Source organism: Balaenoptera physalus (assembly GCF_965194825.1).
Source record: "Balaenoptera physalus genome assembly, chromosome: 17".
Taxonomy (NCBI): domain Eukaryota; kingdom Metazoa; phylum Chordata; class Mammalia; order Artiodactyla; family Balaenopteridae; genus Balaenoptera; species Balaenoptera physalus.
Window position 1 is genome coordinate 13,026,262 of NC_138895.1, and position 21,195 is coordinate 13,047,456.

Consider the following 21,195-nt stretch of genomic DNA (forward strand, 5'->3'; position numbering starts at 1 on the left):
TTTAGGCAGGACCAGATGATATCAGGAACTTTGATGCAGCGTTTACAGAAGAAACAGTTCCATATTCCGTGTGTGTGTCTTCTGACTATTCCATAGTGAACGCCAGCGTACTGGAGGCTGACGACGCTTTTGTTGGTTTCTCTTACGCACCTCCTTCAGAAGACTTATTTTTGTGAGCAGTCTGCCATCAAGAACCCATTGAGCAAATATAAGCCTACAGATGAGATGGAAACTCCTGTTTGTGTGAATATATTCAAATATGTTTAACTAGTGCCTCATTTTTACATGTAATGTTAAAAACTATGAAAAATGTATTTTCTGCTGTATGCGAGAAAATAGGGCATTTCAGAGAACTAAGTTTTGAATTAAAATTTGTATTCTTGTTTATTAAGCTTATTTTTAAACAGAAATTTTAAAAGTTACTGTTCTTAGCATTAACCTATTTTTAAAGAAAACTTTTTTGCTAATGACTGGTTTTTTTTCCCTCTAGGTTTATGCTAACATCTACCCAAGATAGACTGTTTTTTAACAGTCTGTTTCAGTTCAGTTAACATACATTAATGCCTTCATAACTCTCTACTTTGAGTTCTCAGATCACAACTATGCAATTGGTACATGGTTGTTTAAGAAGAAACCATATCTTTCCATAATGAATCACTGTTTGACATAATCATTTCTTGGTAGGATTAAAATATAAAAGCATAGTTAACTCATTGGCTGCTAGCTAACGCTTTGAGTAACTGTTCATTCTGCAGATCAAATTAAGAAGTAACAAAAGGAAATCCTATGCTTTTGAAATACCAGTTCAAATTTGTGAATTATTTTTCCTCTGGAGGAAAAGTAAAAGTTTAATAGTTAGAAATTTTAAGTATTCCCAAAGCTCTGAAGGGAAATAAAGTACTGCTGGATTTTTTTTTGAGGCGGTGCCAAAAATGAATGTCTCTGTGTCATGTATTTATATTACCAATACATTCTATTTATGTTCTTTTTGGTCTTTTGAATATTTAATATATTGTTAAGTAGGTCTAAATCTTGGTATTTGCTTTTGCAAATACCTTTTCAAAACTATCTTCCTAATTGGTTGATAAGTAAAAAATACTGCACTGTCTAGAGTATTTACCTAATTGGGAATTAAAAAGCAGAATAGCAAATTATGGGTCAGTATACATGTATACAGTTTTACTACAATGTAACAAAAGTTAAAAGTAATTTAGGCAGATGCATAGTCAGTATCTTATGTATCTTAGAAAAAGTACAGGAAGCTGACCTTAAAATCATACTAAAAACCAACTAACTTGTATACTTGTAATTGTAAAAAAGAATATCTACAGAAAAACTAAAACTCATGCTTACCTTGGGATTCTGATTCTTAGTTTAGAGATTTTTCAGGTCTTGTAGGAAACTGTGAAAGAGTTTAGTGACGCAGTTTTGATGCTTCAGGAACAAGCATACTTTCCGTGTGTGTTCTCTTGAGAAAGAAAGTACAAAAACTTTTCACACGAATACCCTTTAGCGTAAAATTGTTCAGCAGAAGAGGGGGAGGCAGAGTGTACTTTTGTTAGATTAGTAATATTTGCATCCAATACACTGAATCTTCCTTTAGAGGTAAGACTTTAATAGCGACACTGTAAATATTTGGTTTATTTGGCACTACTGTAAGTTCTGCTTTTATACAAAGCTCTTTGCTTATTATAAAACAAAAACTGTAGTTTCTTGTATGATTTTTTTTTACTCAGCCGTTCCTTAATTAAACTGCCAAAAATTAAAGTGCAATATTGTATATTTTTAAGAATAAATTTTAAATAGAATATTGATGTTTCTCAGATCACAAGAAATACAAATCTTATATAGTATAATAAAAACTAGCAAAAAGATTAATGATCATCTAATGCCTGCCATTATTTTATCTTGTTTATTTTTTATTTTTTAAAATTTATTTATTTATTTTTGGCTGCATTGGGTCTTTGTTGCTGCGCGCGGGCTTTCTCTAATTCCATCGAGTGGAGGCTACTCTTCGTTGCGGTGCACGGGCTTCTCATTGTGGTGGCTTCTCTTGTTGCGGAGCATGGGCTCTAGGCACGTGGGCTTCAGTAGTTGTGGCACACGGGCTCAGTAGTTGTGGCTCGTGGGCTCTAGAGCGCAGGCTTAGTTGTGGTGCCCGGGCTTAGTTGCTCCGCGGCATATGGGATCTTCCTGGACCACGGCTGGAACCCGTGTCCTCTGCATTGGCAGGTGGATTCTTAACCACTACGCCACCAGGGAAGCCCCCTGCCATTATTTTAAATTAAAATTGGTGATGCTTACAATAGTCATTACAAACAATAATTATTCGTATATGTAAGGGGGAGAAGTTTAAAATTTTAACTAAATATTTGGGCATACATAGAAATTTCTAGATTATCATAGGCCGACATGTTTAATATTCAGGGAACAAAATCTCTTCCAAGTTTCAAGTTTATTTTTTTTCTCAGAGCATGCTAAGTCTTTTAGAAAAAGGTCTGCCCTTTGAATAGTTGAACCATTTCATGGTTATTGCCAAAATAAACTCAAAGGTCTAAATGAAGAAGCCCTGACATTCTTCATGTTACACATACCTCTTATTGCCTATGGTACAATGTAGGGCTTCCCAACCATTGTCATGTCACAGCACACACTGAAAATTACAAAATTTGGCACACCTGGGGAGAGGTGCCAGCTGACGTAGATGCTGGCAGCAGGTACTCTGCTCAAAAGTTTTTTATGCCAAAATAATTTTTGAACTTATGAGCCAACAAACACTGTTGGGATATAATTTCAGCAATGGCAAATGTTTCAAAAGTGATTTAAATATTTGAAATATTTATTACTATAAAATTTTATCACTATAAAAATTTACCATTACCAATATCTTTTGGCATACCTGAAACTTTTATAGTGATTATCCGTAGGCATAATATTACAGACCTTTACACAGATATTTTATGACTCATTCTTTTGTACATCACATACTGTATGAAAAGTGGGAGTGGTATGTGGGAACATTTTTAGTAGTGCTGGCATGATTTTCAATAAAGTGTGTTAAAATTGATAACTTATTTCCTCGTGTATGTAGTTTGGAAGTTAGCTCTGTTTTTGAAGTGGAATTTTCTGCCACTTACCTCTAACAGCAGTTTCTACTTTTGTTGGTTTTTACAGATTATTCTGTATCCCAAGGAGATTGTTCACTTATATGAAACCCCAGAGTGTACGTGGATGAGTTTCAAGTAGCATGAGTACCTTGAAAAGATATACCAAGTTCTGTGTGTAAATAAAATCGACTTGGGGCAGGGAGTGCTGCATAGCTTTGTTTAGATGATCAAAAGGATTTACTGCTATAAAAAGACTGGGTTTCTTCTCTGCCACTTTTGTTCGCCTTCACTCACCTCATATTAAGAGCATTTGCTCTCTCATTTCCCTGAAAGCATTCCAATTGGAGATTTATATCACTTATTTAGCATTTTTGGTGCAATTTTATATAACCACCCATTTGTAATTCTTTAAACATATTCCTTATAGGGACCCCCCTACAGAAAAGTATTTCTTATTTCACTGTTTCTTTGCATTATGCCCATTTTTACAGAGGTACTTAAGTCAGAAAGAAATATAGCTGTCTCAAAAGGGTAACTTTTTGATAATTTACGCAAAATCAAGATAGTAGAGAATAGTTTAAAGCAATATTATACAAAGAAAATAAGCAAGTATAGAAGTATAAATTCAGAGTGGTATTTATAGCAATGAAGTAGCCAATCAAAGGATCCTACAAATAAGTTATGAAAATGATGTACTGAATAAGTACTGAAAATGATGGATCACCATATGACTCTTATGGGAATAGTGTAAAACAAAGAATTACATTACTCTACATAACCCTGCTTACTGTAAGAACCATGCCCATTTGGTGTTTTTACTAATCTTGTGTTTAAGTGTGACTGAAGTTTTTGCTGTAAATTCTCTTGCAGGAATATATCTCAGATTCATCCTTTTTTTCTAATAAAATTTCAGTATTTCCACCTTATTAGGGAGCAGAGATTTCCACTCAATTTTAGTTAAATCTTTGTGGGCAAGTCAACAATGAGTTGTCAATATTCAAATGTTTTTATGTTTTATTAGTTAACTCTTGGAATCCAGAAGGCTTATATACAGTAAAACAGACCCACTGAAGGTCAGATTTGATCTCAGTGTGTTGTTTTGGTTCTTTCCAGGTAGTAGTTTATATAGCCTTGCTGTGCTGAATTTTTCTCTTATGCCTCAATGACAGCTTACTTTGTTAATGATTCACTGATGCTGCACACTGACACTTCTGTAATTTACTTTAGTAAGATAGCCCCTAGCGATGTGCTTCAATTAGATATCAGAAGCAAAGCTCTGTGTTTGTCAAAACTCTTATGACTCAAGTGTTAACACTTGAGTGCTGTGCACTTTGCTGTATATACAGCAAATTAAACCTCAAAGAAAAATATTAAAAGGGACAATAAGTCAGTTACATGTAAGACAAAAATAAAAGTTAAATCATAATCCTGTCATCTTAAGTATTTTAGCCATTGTACCACATGACAGAGAAGAGAATCAGGAATTTGGTCCAAAGGAAAAGTTAAAGTGGTGAAGAGGTAGAAATAGCATAACCCAAGCAATGCAAGTACGCAAGAATGCATGACAGGGACTTCTGTTTTCCAGCTTCACATGGAAGGAGCTTAGAAGTTGCCAGGTTAAAAAAAGCTGAACAAACATCAACAACCTTTCTTGGATACAGATGACAGTGGACGACACAGGACAGACTGCTGCCCCCAAGACTGGAGAGACCGACGGGCAAATACAGGGATCTGTGGCTTCACTGGAACAGAGGCAGCCACCACGGGAGCCAGTGCAGGGGTAGGAAGACCTGAGCTGTATTGACAAATTGCTGGGGGTTAAGTGCACAACTCTTGAGACTTCAAAAGTCCAGGAGAGCCTAGTCACAGGGATCCCCACAATTTTGTGAGATTTACCTCCCCGGGGCTCAACCAACTTCTCACAAATATTAGAGAAAAATTCCTTTGTGCTTCCAGCAGGAGGAGGGAAAATGAACCATTTTCAAATATGCCGGAGCACTGTGTTCTGAACAAGGCCTGTCCTCAGGAGAAACGGGTTAATCAGAACCTGACCGGCAGGGTTTTATCAGAGCCTAATAACTGAGGTGGGGGAAAGGAAATACCCAACTCCAGTTCCTTCTAGCCATCCTAACCCACCTAATACGGGGTGGGCGGGGGGAGAAGAAGAAAACTGAGAAAGACGCTCAGTTTGTGGGACAACTACAAAAGATGTAACATAACGTGTAATGAGAATACCAGAAGGAGAGAGAGAGAAAAAAGAACAGAAGAAATAGTTGAAGCGATAATGACAGAATTTCTCCAAATTAATGTCAGACACCAAACCACAGATCCAGGAAGCTCAGAGAACACCAAGCAGGATAAGTGCAAAGACGACAAAACAAAACAAAACTATAGCTAGGCATATATTCTCAAACTACAGAAAATCAGAGACAAAGAAAAAATCCTGGAAGAGGCCAGAGGAAACAAAGATACGAATTACATCTGACTTCTCAGAAACCATGCAAGCAAGAAGAGAGTGGACTGAAATATTTAAAGTGTTGAGAGAGAGAGAAAAAAAAAAACCCCACCAACTTGGTGAAGGAGAAATAAAGACTTCCTCAGACAAACAAAAATTGAGGTAATTTGTTGCCAGTAGACCTGCCTTCCAAGAGAGTTTAAAAGAAGTTCTTTAGCGAGAAGGAAAATAATTCAGAAACTCAGATCTGCATAAAGAAAGGAAGAAGGAATCCAAGAAGAAATAAGTGAAGGTAATATAAAAACTTCTTTTTTCTTATTCTTAATTGATCTGAGATAACTGAAATAATAACAATGTATTTGATTATGTATGCTTACGTATATATCATATAAATATGCTTGCTTATGCTTTTACGTAAGTAAAACAAATGACCATGATACAAGGAATGAGGAGGAGAAAGTAAGATTATTTTGTTATTATAAGGTATTCACACTAAGGTACTTCACTATACTATGAAGCAGTGTCGTTTGAAAGTGGGCCTTGATTAGTTGTAAATGTGTATTTACAGTCTAGGACAATCCATTTAAAAAAGGAGAAAAGGGGCTTCCCTGGTGGCACAGTGGTTGAGAATCTGCCTGCCAGTGCAGGGGACATGGGTTCGAGCCCTGGTCCGGGAAGATCCCACATGCCGCAGAGCAACTAGGCCCGTGAGCCACGATTACTGAGCCTGCGCATCTGGAGCCTGTGCTCCACAACAAGAGAGGCCACGATAGTGAGAGGCCCGTGCACCGCGATGAAGAGTGGCCCCCACTTGCCACAACTAGAGAAAGCCCTTGCACAGAAACGAAGACCCAACACAGCCATAAATAAATAAATAAATAAATAAATAAATTTTAAAAAAAGAAGAAAAGAAAAAAAGTGTAACTGACAGCTAAGAAAGGAGAGAAAATGGAATGAATTAAAATCACAGAAGGCAGAAAAAGAAAAGACAAAAATAAGAACGAGTAAAAAGGCAACAAATGGAAAGCAGTAACAAATATGGTAGATATTAATCCAACTATATCAATAATCACTCTGAACATAAGTGGTCTAAATGCACCAATTAAAAGACAGAGATTTTTCAGAGTGGATCAAAAAACAAGCCCCAACGACATGTTGTCTATAAGAAATCCACTTTAAATATAAAGACACATATGGATTAAAAGTAAATGGATGGAGAAAATATATAGCATGCTTATACTAATCAAAAGAAAGGAGGAGTAACTATATTGATTTCAGACAGAGTAGACTTCAGAGAAAGGAAGGTTATCAGGAACAAAGAAGGACATTAGGGACTTCCCTGGTGGTCCAGTGGTTAAGACTCCGCACTCCCAATGCAGGGGGCCCAGGTTCGATCCCTGGTCAGGGAACTAGATCCCATGTGCCACAGCAAAGATCCCGCATGCCATGACGAAGATCCCACATGCTGCAACTAAGACCTGGCGCAGATAGATAGGTAAAACAAACATGATGATAAAGGAGTCAATTCTCCAAGACATAACAATCCTTAATATGTATGCACCTAACAACAGGGTATATAAAGCTACATTAGGCATGCTTCAACACCCGTCTCTCAGAAATGGACAGATCCAGCAGGCAGAAAATCAGCGAGGACATAGTTGAACTCAACAACACCATCAATCAACTGGATAGAAGTGACTTCTGTAGACTGCTTCATCCAAAAATAACAGATAACACATTCTTCTCAAGTTCACATGGAACATTCACCAAGATAGATCAAATTCTGGGCCATAAAAAAACACAGTTTACCAAATTTAAAAGTGTAGAAATCATATAATGTCTGCTCTAAAACCACAATGGAATTAAACTAGAAATCAATAACAAAAAATAACTGGAAAGTCCCAGTTATATACATGAAGATTAAACAACATACTTGAAAATAATACATGGATCAAAGAAGAAATATCAAGAGAAATTTTAAAATGCTTTGAACTAAATGAAAATGAAAACAAAATATCAAAATTTGTGGATACAAAGAAAGTAGTGCTTAGAGGGAGATTTATAGCATTGAATGCATAAATTAGAAAGGAAGAAAGATCTAAAATCAATAATCTAAGTTCCTACCTTAGGAAACTAGAAAAAGAAAGGAAGTCAGAGGGAACTCTCTGTAACTTTTACTCAGTTTTGCTGTGAACCTAAAAACTGCTCTAAAAAATTAAAAGAAAAAAGCATGAGAGCAGGTCCTGTGTAGCTGCTGAAAAAGAAAAAATGGGAGAGGGGATGAGAATGGAAAGGGAAAGGACTTTGATTTGCATAAAACAGTCCTCTTCCACACAACCACCCCCAAGTTAAAAAATTAAAATGAACCTATCACTTATGAAGTATTCATCTTTATGAATCTGCCTAACAAATGCCCTATATGAGTGTACCTAAAAATAAATGTTGCTTCTTGCATAAGTTACTAGTTTTACACATGGGATATCTACTTTAAAATTTCAACCTACTGGGGGGCTTCTAATTCTCAACCTGCCACTGAAAATTTGTGATGTTCAGTGATATTCTGTAATAATAAAATGCTGAGTATTTACAGCAATGTATCAATAAGTTTTGGTTAATCAGTTAACCATAACAATTCATTTCCATGCCAAAGTAATCATGGAGTTTTAAATCAACCAAGTCCAGTAGAATCTTCTAATAGGTTTTTATGTTTTTAATAATCCTTTAAAATATGTTAGACATAAGAAAAGCACTTAAAATTTTAAGTATTCAGTCCACTACTGCACATTGCAAACTCTCTGAAAATGATAGTGATGTCTCAAATCAAAATTTCAATGCTTCTTATTTGACTGGTAAGGGAGAAAAGAGAAGACTTCTCAGGGTTTCCGAGGAGGACTGGAGCGGCTGCTTTCCTTATTAAAAACAGATTGGCGGGCTTCCCTGGTGGCGCAGTGGTTAAGAACCCGCCTGCCAATGCAGGGGACACGGGTTCCCCTGCAAAACTTTAAACTATATATGAATACCTTTTTGAAGAATTGATTCTACCATAAAACACAAGATCCATCAGCAGACCGTAGCCTAGTTCTTCTCATCTAAAATATCAATAGTGTTCATGACCACAGAATTGTAGTACAAGACAGTTTTAACAGCCCTTTGCTGTTGCAAATTGATTTCTAGTTCAGCAAAATATTTTCCTCACCTCGTCACTCATATAGATTATATTCCCCCCAGAGAAACAAATTCTGTGGTGTTTTGTCAACCCTGTTAAATACTGAAGGGGGTGGCTTCAATTACTTTTCCATGGCATGTGGTCCAACCTTCCACCTCCTGATGCCCCACCCCCATGCATAACTGTACCAAGTAATACTAACGGGGGAGAACTCAGCACAAGTTTTGGCTTTTTGCTAACAGCTTTATTGATATTTAATTCACATACCTTAGAATTCACCCATTTGAAGTGTCAAATCCACTGGCTTTTGGTTTCTTCGGAGTTGTGCAACTATCACCACAATCAATTTTGAACGTTTTCATCACCTCGAAAAGAAACCCTGTATGGGTGGATAAACAAAATGTGGTATATAGATAAAATGGAATGTTATTCAGCCTTTAAGAGGAAGTTCTGATGTGCTATGACATGGATGAACCTTGAAAACATTTTTGTCAAGTGAAATAAGCCAGTCACAAAGGACAAGTACTATATGATGCCACTTCCATGAGGTACCTAGAGTAGTCAAATTCATAGAGACAGAAAATAGCATGCTGGTTGTCAGGGGCACGTGGGAGAGTGGGGAGCCGGGAAATGGGTTATTGTTTAACAGGGACCGAGTTTCAATTTGGGAAGATGAAAACGTTCTGGAGGTGGATCGTGGTGAGGTTTCACAATGTGAATGTACTTAACATCACACTTAAAAATGGTTAAAGTGGTAAGTTTTATGTATATTACCACAATTTAAAAAAAACCCCATACCCATTAGCAGTCACCCCATAAGCCCCAGGCAACCACTAATCTATTTTCTCTCTCTCAGATTTGTCTATTTGGGACATTGCACATAAACGGAATCATACAATATTTGGCCTTTCCTATCTAGCTAAATCTTTTGCTTTGCATAATATTTCCAAGGGTCATCCATGTTGTAGCACATATTAGCACCTCATTCCTTTTTATGGCCAAATAACATTACGTTGTATGGATATACCACATTTTATTTACCCATTTATCAGTTGTTTCCACTTTTTGGCTATTATAATACTATCAACATCAATACTATAAAAATTCACATATAAGTTCTTGTGTCAACATATGTTTTATATTCCCTCTCATATTATCTATGTATAATATGTAATATGTGACATGCAATTGTTGGGTCATATAGTAACTGTGGTTCTTTATCAGGGAAAGTTTTCCAAATTGTCTCCACCGTTTTGCGTTCCCACCAGGAGAGTTTTTAGTAAGTTTTTGAAACGAACAGGGACACCCTTGGCCTGCGATAACAACGAAAACCGAGGGTCTCTATCTTTCTGTCCTTTGCCTCGCAGGGAGGAAGCACGAGCGACTCTATTAAAGAGGTTGGAGGGCATGTCAGGGTAGTTGCCTTGGTGACCGGAAGGGGCGGTCCCGGCAGGCTCCGCGCCGCCAACGGCCAGGAGGTGCGCGCATGCGCGCGTGGGCCTGCTGGCTCCCGGGCTCGGGCTTGAGGTGGCGCGCGACGGACGAAGCTCGGTGGGTGCAAGCGTGAGGAGTGGTCACACACTGCTGGGCTGGGGTCCGCAGTGCTGGAGGTTGCCTCTGAGGGTGGGACAGGCCCTGGAGCCCAGGGTGTGAGGCCGGATTCGCTTTGCATCCACTTTGGTTGTGAGGTGGTTTCCTGCTGCCGCGGCCCGCATAGAAGACACGCCCCGCGTCTGTTTCAAGGGAACCAACACTTGGGTTCTTTAGGCTGTGGGAAGACCTGTAGAATTTTATTCCAGTTCGCTTATTGGGTGCTTTTCCAAAGGCGTCCATGTCTTTTCCTCCACTTTCCCATACCTTGGAAATGCATCCCCTCCCAGGACGACGCCCGCTTTACCCAGGTGATGCCCAGAGCAGCGTTCTCTCTAGCCTTTTTTAAGTTCCTGAACGCCAGGCCCTGGTTTATGTCGCCCTAGTGCTTCTGTCTATCTGGATGTCCCAGGAGCCCGTCAGAGTCAGCATATTTCAAAGGAACTTTACCTTTTTATTTCCCTCTTCTTCTCCCGGCTTCCGTATTTCCATTAGAGCGGCATCATCCACCCACCCTCACAGACCGGAAACCATGCCCAGGGTGAAATCTTTAAGAAAAAGTCTGGAGTCCATCCCCTCCATTCCATTTCACCCCTAATGCCCTAGATGGGGCCATCCATCTCCCAGGACTATTTTCAATACTTAGACACTGATTATTGACACTTCTTCCTCTATTCCAACGCACTTTCCGCACTTGCGGCAGGTACTGATTTACAAAATAAAAATCTGACCACATTACTCACCTGTTAAAAACTTTGATGGTTTCCCTTTGTCTGTATAATCATCGTGGACTTCAAAATTTTTCAGTCTGGTTGAGCTCCACCCAGCCATTTCCTTTTTAGCAGCCTCCCTTCATTCGGCCCCGGAAACCTTACGTTCTCATGAAGCAGAGATGTAAAGTTCTGAACACAGCACACACTTTAAGATAGTTGAACTTAGGGCCACAGAGAAATGAACTCCCAAGTTTCTCTTCCCGCTCCCTCCCGCCGTGCGTCCCTTCCCACCCCCCCCCCCACCCCGCCATAAAATAGCGAGACGGACAGTCTCGATTACTTTTCTTTGGAAAGTGACCTGAACTCCAAGGAGCAGGGGTATGGATTCAACAGTGTAGGCCGAAAATTAGGGGAAGGGGGATTACCTCTATCCTTGGACAACTTTCTCTTCCTCTCTTCACCTCTCCTTCAATCAGTGACATCTTACCTATCAAATGTCACCTTTAAAGTAGAATTTATCGCTTCATGTCTATGTCCCCACTGTATTAAATCACAATGTCCTAAAACAATAGAAAATATTATGACCCCTACACGAGGATGACCCCAAATTTTGTGAGCTATTTCGTGTATGTTGTTCCTTCTGTGCTCTCTAGTACATTAATATTTCTTTAATAGCACATAAGTTGTACAGAATTATAATTTTTTACATATCTATTTTCCCTCACTGTACTCTCTGAACAGTAGGGACCATATTTTACTGATCTTTGTATCCCCAGTGCCTAGGACAGTCTGATATCCAATAAATAGTAAATGCCCAATAAATACTTGATAATGAATAAATGTGATAGTCATTATTTCTGACTTCTCTAAATTGGCAGCCATTGAAGGCAGGATTCAATCTTAATCACTTTATCCCTAGAACCTAATACAATGTTTGGCATATATTGTTTCCAATTGGTGTTTGCTGTCTTTAAATGAATTTTATGTATTCCACTCTCATTACTGTGGTTTAATGTTTTATGTTGGTCCCTGATAGAAAATTTAAAGCTAGAAGAGACCTTATCATCTAATACAACCCCTTAATTTCCTACAGATGAACCAAGAGAGGTTGGGTAATTTACCCACAGCAACTAGCAAATGCTGGATCTAGATCCAGGTTTTCACACTTCGTAGGCTAGCTACATTTTGTTACTTATATTGAATTTGTGAAACAGCTTTTACCACTTTCATTTTTTTAAACAACGCCTGCAAGGGGACCTCATTATCCAATATTAGTTTCAACAAGCATTTTTTGGTATACCTACTCTGTAAAGAGACATTTGAGGCTCCTGTTCTTAAATTTGAAATCTTATGGAGAGTCTCATAACCCAGTGTTGAATAAAATATCATTTGGCAAGAGAAACCAGTTTTGTTTCCCTTTGAGTAGAATTTTTTTTTCTGCACCACACGGGGCTTACCAGATCTCAGTTCCCGGACCAGCGATTGAACCCAGGCCATGGCAGTGAAAGCCCGGAATCGTAACCACTAGGACACCAGGGAACTCCCAGGAATTTTTTAAGTTGGAAATTTTACCTCATTTTATTTCACTGTCAATTTTACATTTAATAGTTTAAACAGTTTTATTATAGATCCTTAAATGTAACTTTTTTTTAATTTCTGGGTGTTCTTGTCTTTTCTATGAATTTCACTCTCTGTAGTCTTCACCAGCAACTGTGGTTTACTCATTCAGTAAAAGAGAAGAATCATTAACTAGGAGAAAATGTCAAATCTAAAAATGAAAGAGGCAGCCCTTATCTATCTTGACAGAAGTGGAGGCCTCCAGAAGTTCATAGACAATTGCAAATCCTACAATGGTATGTTCAGCAAAGTTGACTTTATTTTAGAAACTTTAAAGTCCTACGTATAACTGTCCTCATTTTTATATTTGTGTATTTTTACAGATTCAAAACAAAGTTATGCTGTCTATCGATTCAGTATTTTAATAAATCCCTCTGATATTATTGAGTTGGATGCTGAACTTGGAAATCATATTTTACACCAGCCTTTAAAAGCTGCTCAAGTTTTTCAATCAGTAAGTTAAAGAAAGAAATAATTTTATGCCACATGGAATTTTTGCTAACTTCTTTGGTATTTTGTTTGAAATCACAGGTCTGTTTTATTGCTGTTAAGACTCTCTCATTAATTGGACAATTACAGACTGAAGCTCAAGTAAGTTTTAGTTAAATTTAACAAAGAAAACTAAGGTACAATACTTTGAAGATACCTTGTAAATAAATATTTTTATATTCATATATATTTTTTGTTTAAACATTTTCAAAGTTTAATAGATTATCTACATACGCATCTTTACTTCCTGTTTTATCACTTATAACATTAAACATTTTTATAATAAAACATTTCAAACATACCCCCAAATAAAGAGACTAATACAGTGAACCTCCATATATCTATCGCGCAGATTTCATAGTTTGCAATATTTTGCCATACTGGCATCGTCACTTTTTTTCTGAAATGTTTTAAAGCAAATCTTTAAAATGCATTCTGTGTTTCACCCCTACATACTTTGGTATGTATCAACCTCTAAAAATTGTGGACATTTTTGTTATATAACCCTAATGCCATTATTACCATTTACAAAAAAAATAATAATACTTCCTTGGTATCATCTAATATCCAGTCCATATTGAAATTTACCCAATCGGGGTCTCAAGACTGTCTCACAGTTGATTTGTTCAAGTCAGGACTAAAACAAGGTACACACATTATAACTGGTTCTTACATCTCCCTAAGTCTCTTTTAATCTAGAGCCATTTCCTCCCCCTCCCTTTTTATGCCATTGAATTTTTGAAGAAACTAGTTAATTGTCCTGTAAAATGTCTCATAATCTGGACTTGTCTGATTATGTTCTTGTAGTATTTAACTTATACCCCTAGACACCAAATTTCTGGAAAAAAACGTTGGCTCTAAAGACTTGCTTAGATTCAAGTTCAACTCATTTTGATGAGAATATATCATAGTGTCATGTGTTTCATACTGCCCTACATTAGGAGAACTGTCCTATTTGTTATCCCACTTTTAGCAATGCCACAATTGATCAGTGGGTGCAGATGATGTCAGTCTGATCCCTCCAATATACAGTCTCCCATCAACTGTCACCTAATGGTTTTTGCAGCTATTGATAGTCACTGCCTAGATTCCATTATTTCATTAGGAGTTTCAAAATTGTGGTTTTCCTAATTTTAGCAAACTTTCTATATTTATTAGCTGAAACTATCCTGTAAGAGAAGTTTTTCCTCTCATCAACTATTTGGTTACCCTGCAATACAATTTGTACAGGAAAAGCAGAAGAAATGTTTGATTCTTTCCATTTATAAATTTTCAGAGTGATGAGTTGAAATATAGCAGCCTCCAATGATGACCAATATTTTTTGTTTGTTTTTCCTTTTTTAAATTATGAGGAATTCATGAATTTTTAAATATATCTGATAGGTTTCAATGAATCTTTGTCATTCTTTTTGATGCTTATATTATCTAACTTTGGTCATTGGGAGCTCCTTAAAGTTTGTTCTTATGTCCTTTTGACACATTTCATTAGTTTTTAAGCCCCCCTGGTTTCTGTCACAAGGAGATGCACAAGGAGGTCCATCTGGTGTATTTTCTGCCCCAGACCTGGAATCAGCCATTTCCCCTAAGGAGCTCTGGTTCCTTTTCATGAGAAATTATATTTAGAGATCTGGGCACTAGAAGTGTTTGTTGCTATTGAGTTGTCATTGTTTTATAAATAAGTCTTTTCAGTGAATATAGCGAGGAAATGTGTATTTTTAAAGAAAAATGAGTTCATAATGATATTTTCAATTAAAATATCAGATTATAAGATTTTGCATCTTCAATTTTATATTTAAATCACTTTTCTCTTAATGCTCAAAAGGTTGTTTCCTAATACTACTAACAAGTTATCTGTTTGATTTAACCTACAAATGTACTTACTATATTGTAATGCAAGTCCAATTGGATCTGCAATTTTTATTAATACTATTTTTGTGTTCTTATTAGATTAATATACTGCTGAAGTTAACACATTTACCTCCTCTGCCAAGTTATAGTCTTGATCTTTGTAAGTTTCCACTTGATTATACATCTCAAAGATTTTATATGATGCAAGGAATTGTGATTGCAATGACAACTGTAACCAAGTATACACAAGGTGCAAGATTTCTTTGTTCAGATGAAGCATGCCCTCTTTCAAAAGGTAAATATTAAAATGTAAAATCAAAACAATTTATTGTTTAATCTTAAATCATGTTTACAATTAGTTAAAAAACATTCACAGCATAGAAAGAATGGAGTAAAATTAGGTGTCTCCTAATGTTTACAAGTCTACTTTGCATAATCTTGAAATTCGTTCTTTCTTCCACACCTCTCCCCTATAATTTAACAGATGCTCTTGTGTTGCGAAGTACTTGTTTTTCTCACACGCTGTTTCATGACTGTTCATGCTGTTCCCTCTCCATGTAATGTCCTCTCTCAACCCTTTGGCTTAACTTCCAGGACATCTTTTCCATTCATCCCCACCTCTTATTGGGTTGGATGCCTCTCCTCTCTGCTCTCTGAACACTTTGTATATGAATACTGCATATTGAAATGATCTGTTTCTTATTGCCACCTATTGAAATTGTGTGCTTAAGTATCCATATCACTAGTGCCTGGCAAGAAATAGCCATGCAATAAATGTTAATTGAACTGCTATGAACCCACATGCAAAACTGATCTAATTGTATGTTGAATTAGATTCATTTTAAAGGACTGAAAATGGAAAGCTAAATCTGAAGGCAAATTTAGCTTAACTCTATTTTCTTTCAGGATTTCAGTATATAAGAGTGCATGTGCCTGGTGCTACAGAATCTGCAACAGTAAGAAATGACTTTTTGTGTAATCTATGTTCATCTTCGCTTCAAGAAGACAGAAAATTTAGAGTACTTGGTGGTAAAAATGCATTTACGTTTTACAATTACAATTTTTAAAATAATGTCTGATATTTTAATGTGGAAATTAAATTGAATATATATTCTAATAACTGATTCTTTTTTACTCTTTGCCTTAAGATAAACAGATAGTTGAAATAATTACCACAAAGGCACTTCGTGCTTTTCAAGGATATTCTAACAACCAGCCATTTAGGTTTCAATCTCTCACAATCTTCCTCAGAGGTAAGTAAGTTCTGTTTGCACTAAAATATATAAACTATATAATTGACTTGTTTATGCTTATATATTATAAATGGTACTTCAAAAGCTTGAAAATCGTAGGTCTTCTCTTTCTTGAGTATTTTAAAGAGTCATATTTAGCTAATATAACAATTATTCATTCAGTCATACAACATTCACTTAAGATATTAGCACCTGCTATGTCTCAAGCACTATGCTAAGTCTCAGGGTCACAATTATTTACAGTAATAATCTCCCATTATTGTATGTGTATGTCTTATATAAATATTGGAATTATTTTTTTAAAATATAAGCTTCAGGAGGGTAGGGACTTGGGTTTTTTACTGCACATGGTAAAAACTCAATAAATATTTGTTAAATAAATGAATGAGCATCGACATATGATTAACTGTTGAGAACTGCATGGGTAAATACCTGTGAGTAGACAGATTCTGCCATAAAGGAGGAAATCATTATCAGTATCAATCACCCAGGGAAGAGTGAGTCGTTGTTGAGAAACCAGAACTGTGAAAATGAGGATGGGGTTCAGTCTCTTTTCTTGGGCTAAAATTGGAAGAATTAAACTTTTTGTAATGTAAAGAGAGATCTTGAATGTCAACCATGTGTAGGAAACTTAAGGGTTAGAAAGCAGAGACTCAAGAAGTCTTTTCACCATGGCCTGGCAAGGACAAGGCAGGCATGTAAACCCAGATGATAATAGGTAATTTTTAATATCAATTACTATGTGCCAGGCACTTTTACATATATTAACTCATTTAGTCACAGCAACTCTTTCAAGTAGGTTCTATTGTTATGTCCATTTTACAATGTGGAAATGGACGCACAGAGAAGTTAAGTAACTTTTCCAAGGTTACACAGCTAGTACATGGCACAGCCATGATTCAAACTCAGGCATTCTAGCTTCAAAGTCTATGATTTTAACTACTTAATTCTATTATATACAAACCATACATTACAATATAGAAATACATGTGACTATCCAACTTATATTTTAGTAGAAAACCCTTTATTCAAATAAACTCTTAATAGAACCCAAATACATTTTTAGAAGTTAAATTAATAAAAGCAGGCCTTTGGGGTTATCAGGAGAGATACCCAGACTTCCCAGCCTCCTAGCCTTCCTCTTGACCCTTTCTTGACTTCAGGACACATCCATCAAACTGTAAGATTCCAAGGAACAGTTGAAAAATGATTTGCTTTAATTTTCTCCTTGTAATTCATACTGTATCCTTCAGGGGTCTTTTGGGGGGTAGGGCAGGGGGAATGTTTGTTTATTTGGTTTGGGGTTTTTATTTTCTCAAATCTTGGGGCTGATTCTTCCCATCTAGGTCTGCAGGGTATATCAGTATGCTCTCCGGATCTAAAAGAGAGAGAGAGACAGAGAGATAGAGAGAGAAACAGAGAGGAGGAAAAAAATGGAGATCAGTGTTTGATCACAGAGGGAAGTTAATCCTTGCTCCTCCTTGTAAGCCTTTCTTTCATAGTTTTACAACCATCCAAATTCTAACTGTGTAATGGAGGATCAAGATTTTTAACGTATGTTTTTTAGAATAAATTTTGAACTTGTGCAAAAGCTTTGCTCCATCTGTAGAGGTGAGAGAGGAACCTAGTAAAGTGTCTTTTGGGTAGACTTTATTTATTTATTTATTTTGATTCAAAAGAGTTTATTTGTATTACAAATGGATATATTTTCATTGACGGTATTTGTTTTTCTTTTTTTTAAATTAATTTTTATTGGAGCATAGTTGCTTTACAATGTTGTGTTAGTTTCTACTGTACAGCAAATGAATCAGCTATACATATGCATGTATCCCCTCTTTTTTGGATTTCCTTCCCATTTAGGTCACCACAGTGCATTAAGTAGAGTTCCCTGTGCTGGGTAGACTTTAGACATGAGCAGACCCAGATGGGAATTTCAGTTGTGCTACTTAACTACTTAGCCTGGTGCAAATCACTTAACCTCTCAGTTTCTTCATATATAAAGTGGGGATAACAATATCTGTCTTATAGTTTACAATTAGATAATGTGTATAAAAGTGACTTGCCTATATTATATACTGTGAATAATACTTTTTAAAATGATTTTCTTCCCAAATAAAATTATTACTTATAAGGTCATTTTTATTAACATCTCTTGTCATTTAATGGAAAGATGTTTCATTTTAAACACAATGATCTTGTTTTGCCTTTTGACTATTATAGGAGACTATCTAGTTACTATGTCACATGCTTCTTGAAGTTAATTCATCATCACCTATAAGTATCAAAATTTATCAGCAATAAAATTTTCTCAATTTACATTATTAATGCCACTCAATATGCATAGTATACTAAACAAAAGTAACTACTTAGCAACTAACTGAACTACTTGTTACTGTTTTTATTTTTTTTTAATTTTTAATTTTATATTGGAGTATAGTTGATTAACAATGTTGTGATAGTTGCAGGTGTGCAGCAAAATGATTCAGCTATACATACACATGTATCTATTCTTTTTCAAATTCTTTTCCCATTTAGGTTGTTACATAATATTAAGCAGAGTTCCCTGTGTTATACAGTAGGTCCTTGTTGGTTATCCATTTTAAATATAGCAGTGTGTACATGTCAATCCCACACTCCCTAACTATCCCTTCCCCCCCCACTTCCCTCCTGGTAGCCTTAAGTTCATTCTCTAAGTCTGAGAGTCTGTTTCTGTTTTGTAAATAAATTCATTAGTATCATTTCTTTTTAGATTCCACATATAAGCAATATCATACAATAGTTCTCTTTCTCTGTCAGACTTACTTCATTCAGTATGACAATCTCTAGGTCCATCCATGTTGCTGCAAATGGCATTATTTCACTCTTTTTAACGGCTGAGTAATATTCCATTGTATATATGTACCACATCTTCTTTATCCATTCCTCTGTCGATGGACATTTAGGTTGCTTCCATGTCTTGGCTATTGTAAACAGTACTGCAGTGAACATTGGAGTGCATGCATCCTTTCGGACCATGTTTCTCTCCAGATATATGCCCAGGAGTGGGATTGCAGGATCATATGATAGTCCTATTATTAGTTTTTTAGGGAACCTCCATACTGTTCTCCATAGTGGTTGTATCAATTTACATTCCCACCAGCAGTGTAGGAGGGTTCCCTTCTCTCCACACCCTCTCCAGCATTTGTTGTTTGTGGATTTTTTTGATGATAGGCATTCAGACTGGTGTGAGGTGGTATCTCATTGTAGTTTTGATTTGCATTTCTCTAGTAATTAGCAATGTTGAACATCTTTTCACGTGCTTCTTGGCCATCTGTATGTCTTCTTTGAAGAAATGTCTATTTAGGTCTTCTGCATATGTTTTGATTGGGTTGTTTGTTTTGATGATATTAAGCTGCATGAGCTGTTTGTAAATTTTGGAGACTAATCCCTTGTCGGTCACATGATTTGCAAATATTTTCTCCCATTCTGTGGGTTGTCTTTTCATTTTGTTTATGGTTTCCTTTGCTGTGCAAAAGCTTTTGAGTTTAATTAGGTCCCATTTGTTTATTTTTGTTTTTATTTCCATTACTCTGGGAGATGGATTGAAAAAGATATTGCTGTGATTTATACCAGAGAGTGTTCTGCCTATGTTCTCCTCTAAGAGTTTTATAGTGTCCAGTCTCACATTTAGATCTTTAATGCATTCTGAGTTTATTTTTGTGTATGGTGTTAAAGAATGTTCTAATTTCATTTATGTATATGTAGCTGTCCAGTTTTCCCAGCATCATTTACTGAAGAGACTGTCTTTCCTCCATTGTATAGTCTTATCTCCTTTGTCATAGATTAATTGACCATAGGTGAATGGGTTTATTTCTGGGCTTTCTATCCTGTTCCATTGATCTATATTTCTATTTTTGTGCCAGTACCATACTGTTTTGATGACTAGAGCTTTGTAGTATAGTCTGAAGTCAGGGAGCCTGATTCCCCCAGCTCTGTTTTTCTTTCTCAAGATTGCTTTGGCTATTTGGGGTCTTCTGTGTCTCCATACACATTTTAAGATTTTTTTGTTGTAGTTCTGTGAAAAATGCCATTGATAATTTTATAGGGATTGCATTGAATCTGTAGATTGCCTTGGGTAGTATAGTCACTTTGACAGTATTGATATTAATGCCACTCAATATGCATATTATACTAAACAAAAGTAAATACTTAGCAACTAATTGAACTACTAAATTGTTACTGGTTTTAGATCTTTGAACCATATGATCATGTAAAAGTTTTGTTTAGTAAATAGTTATTTTCTTTTGTGTTTAATAATTTTAGATGAATTAGTGAATGAAATGAACATAGGAAATGAGTATAAGATTATTGGAATTCCAACCTGTATAAAAACATCACAAACTACTCTCTGTATAGAGGCAAATAATATCACTTTTTTCAATCCAAAAGGTAAGAAAAACGTTAGTATCATATATTAACAGATATTTAAATTTAAATCCATTTGTTCAGGAAATAAGTATTGGTTGCCTGTGTGCTGGGCACTCTTCAAAGCACTAGGGATACAGTTGTGATGAGGACAGTCAGGGTTCCTACTCTTAAATCATATGGTAGACAGTCAGTAAATCTGTAAACTAATTAATAAGACAATTCAGGTAATAAATGCTGCAAAGGAAATAAAGCAAGATAATGTAAAACCTTGCCCACAGGAAGGACTCCTTTCTTTTGGCTAAACCTTATTTAGATTTTTTTTTTTTAATAATTACCAACAAGAAAAATGTTTTAAGATGCCAAGAGTTAGAGATTAGTTTGAAGGTTTTTCTATCCATCCCTTTGTTTTCTAGCTAAGTAACTGTTGTGGTCTGAGAAAAAGAGGCCAATAAAATGGCATCCTTTTCCTCAGCTGAGTTTTGAATGAATCGAGAAATAAGACAAAAGAGAAAGGCAGTTGGGGGCCAAAATATCACCCTTATTACTGATA

The 21,195-nt window shown here is 36.2% G+C and overlaps 2 protein-coding genes and 1 long non-coding RNA gene across 27 annotated transcripts in view; 2 read left to right on the forward strand and 1 right to left on the reverse strand.

The window, feature by feature from the left end:
- The window catches only part of LOC309646887 (serine/threonine-protein kinase Sgk3), a 155,565-nt gene extending 153,687 nt beyond the window's left edge, over positions 1–1,878 (forward strand). For all 18 annotated transcript variants that reach the window (XM_082433696.1, XM_082433690.1, XM_082433685.1 and 15 more), the window contains one exon: positions 6–1,878. In XM_082433696.1, coding sequence (XP_082289822.1) covers positions 6–176 — 171 coding nt within the window. In that variant the 3' untranslated portion in view covers positions 177–1,878. The remainder of the gene's footprint in view (positions 1–5) is intronic.
- Positions 1,205–11,173, reverse strand: LOC309646936. The gene is made up of 2 exons (XR_014255675.1): positions 11,062–11,173; positions 1,205–9,107 (listed from the first exon to the last, which is right to left on the reverse strand). It is a non-coding gene; the product is annotated as an uncharacterized lncRNA (long non-coding RNA).
- MCMDC2 (minichromosome maintenance domain containing 2) overlaps positions 9,098–21,195 on the forward strand; it is a 41,451-nt gene continuing 29,353 nt past the window's right edge. For 6 of the 8 annotated variants that reach the window (XR_014255637.1, XR_014255638.1, XM_082433641.1 and 3 more), the window contains exons 1-7: positions 9,098–12,884; positions 12,972–13,102; positions 13,180–13,239; positions 15,085–15,280; positions 15,892–16,014; positions 16,134–16,238; positions 20,541–20,666. Coding sequence is in view for 6 of the 8 variants with exons in the window: in XM_082433641.1 (XP_082289767.1) it covers positions 12,791–12,884; positions 12,972–13,102; positions 13,180–13,239; positions 15,085–15,280; positions 15,892–16,014; positions 16,134–16,238; positions 20,541–20,666 (835 nt within the window). In the remaining 2 variants the exon portion in view is untranslated. The remainder of the gene's footprint in view (positions 12,885–12,971; positions 13,103–13,179; positions 13,240–15,084; positions 15,281–15,891; positions 16,015–16,133; positions 16,239–20,540; positions 20,667–21,195) is intronic. The other 2 variants (XM_082433644.1, XM_082433642.1) reach the window with 2 other exon arrangements.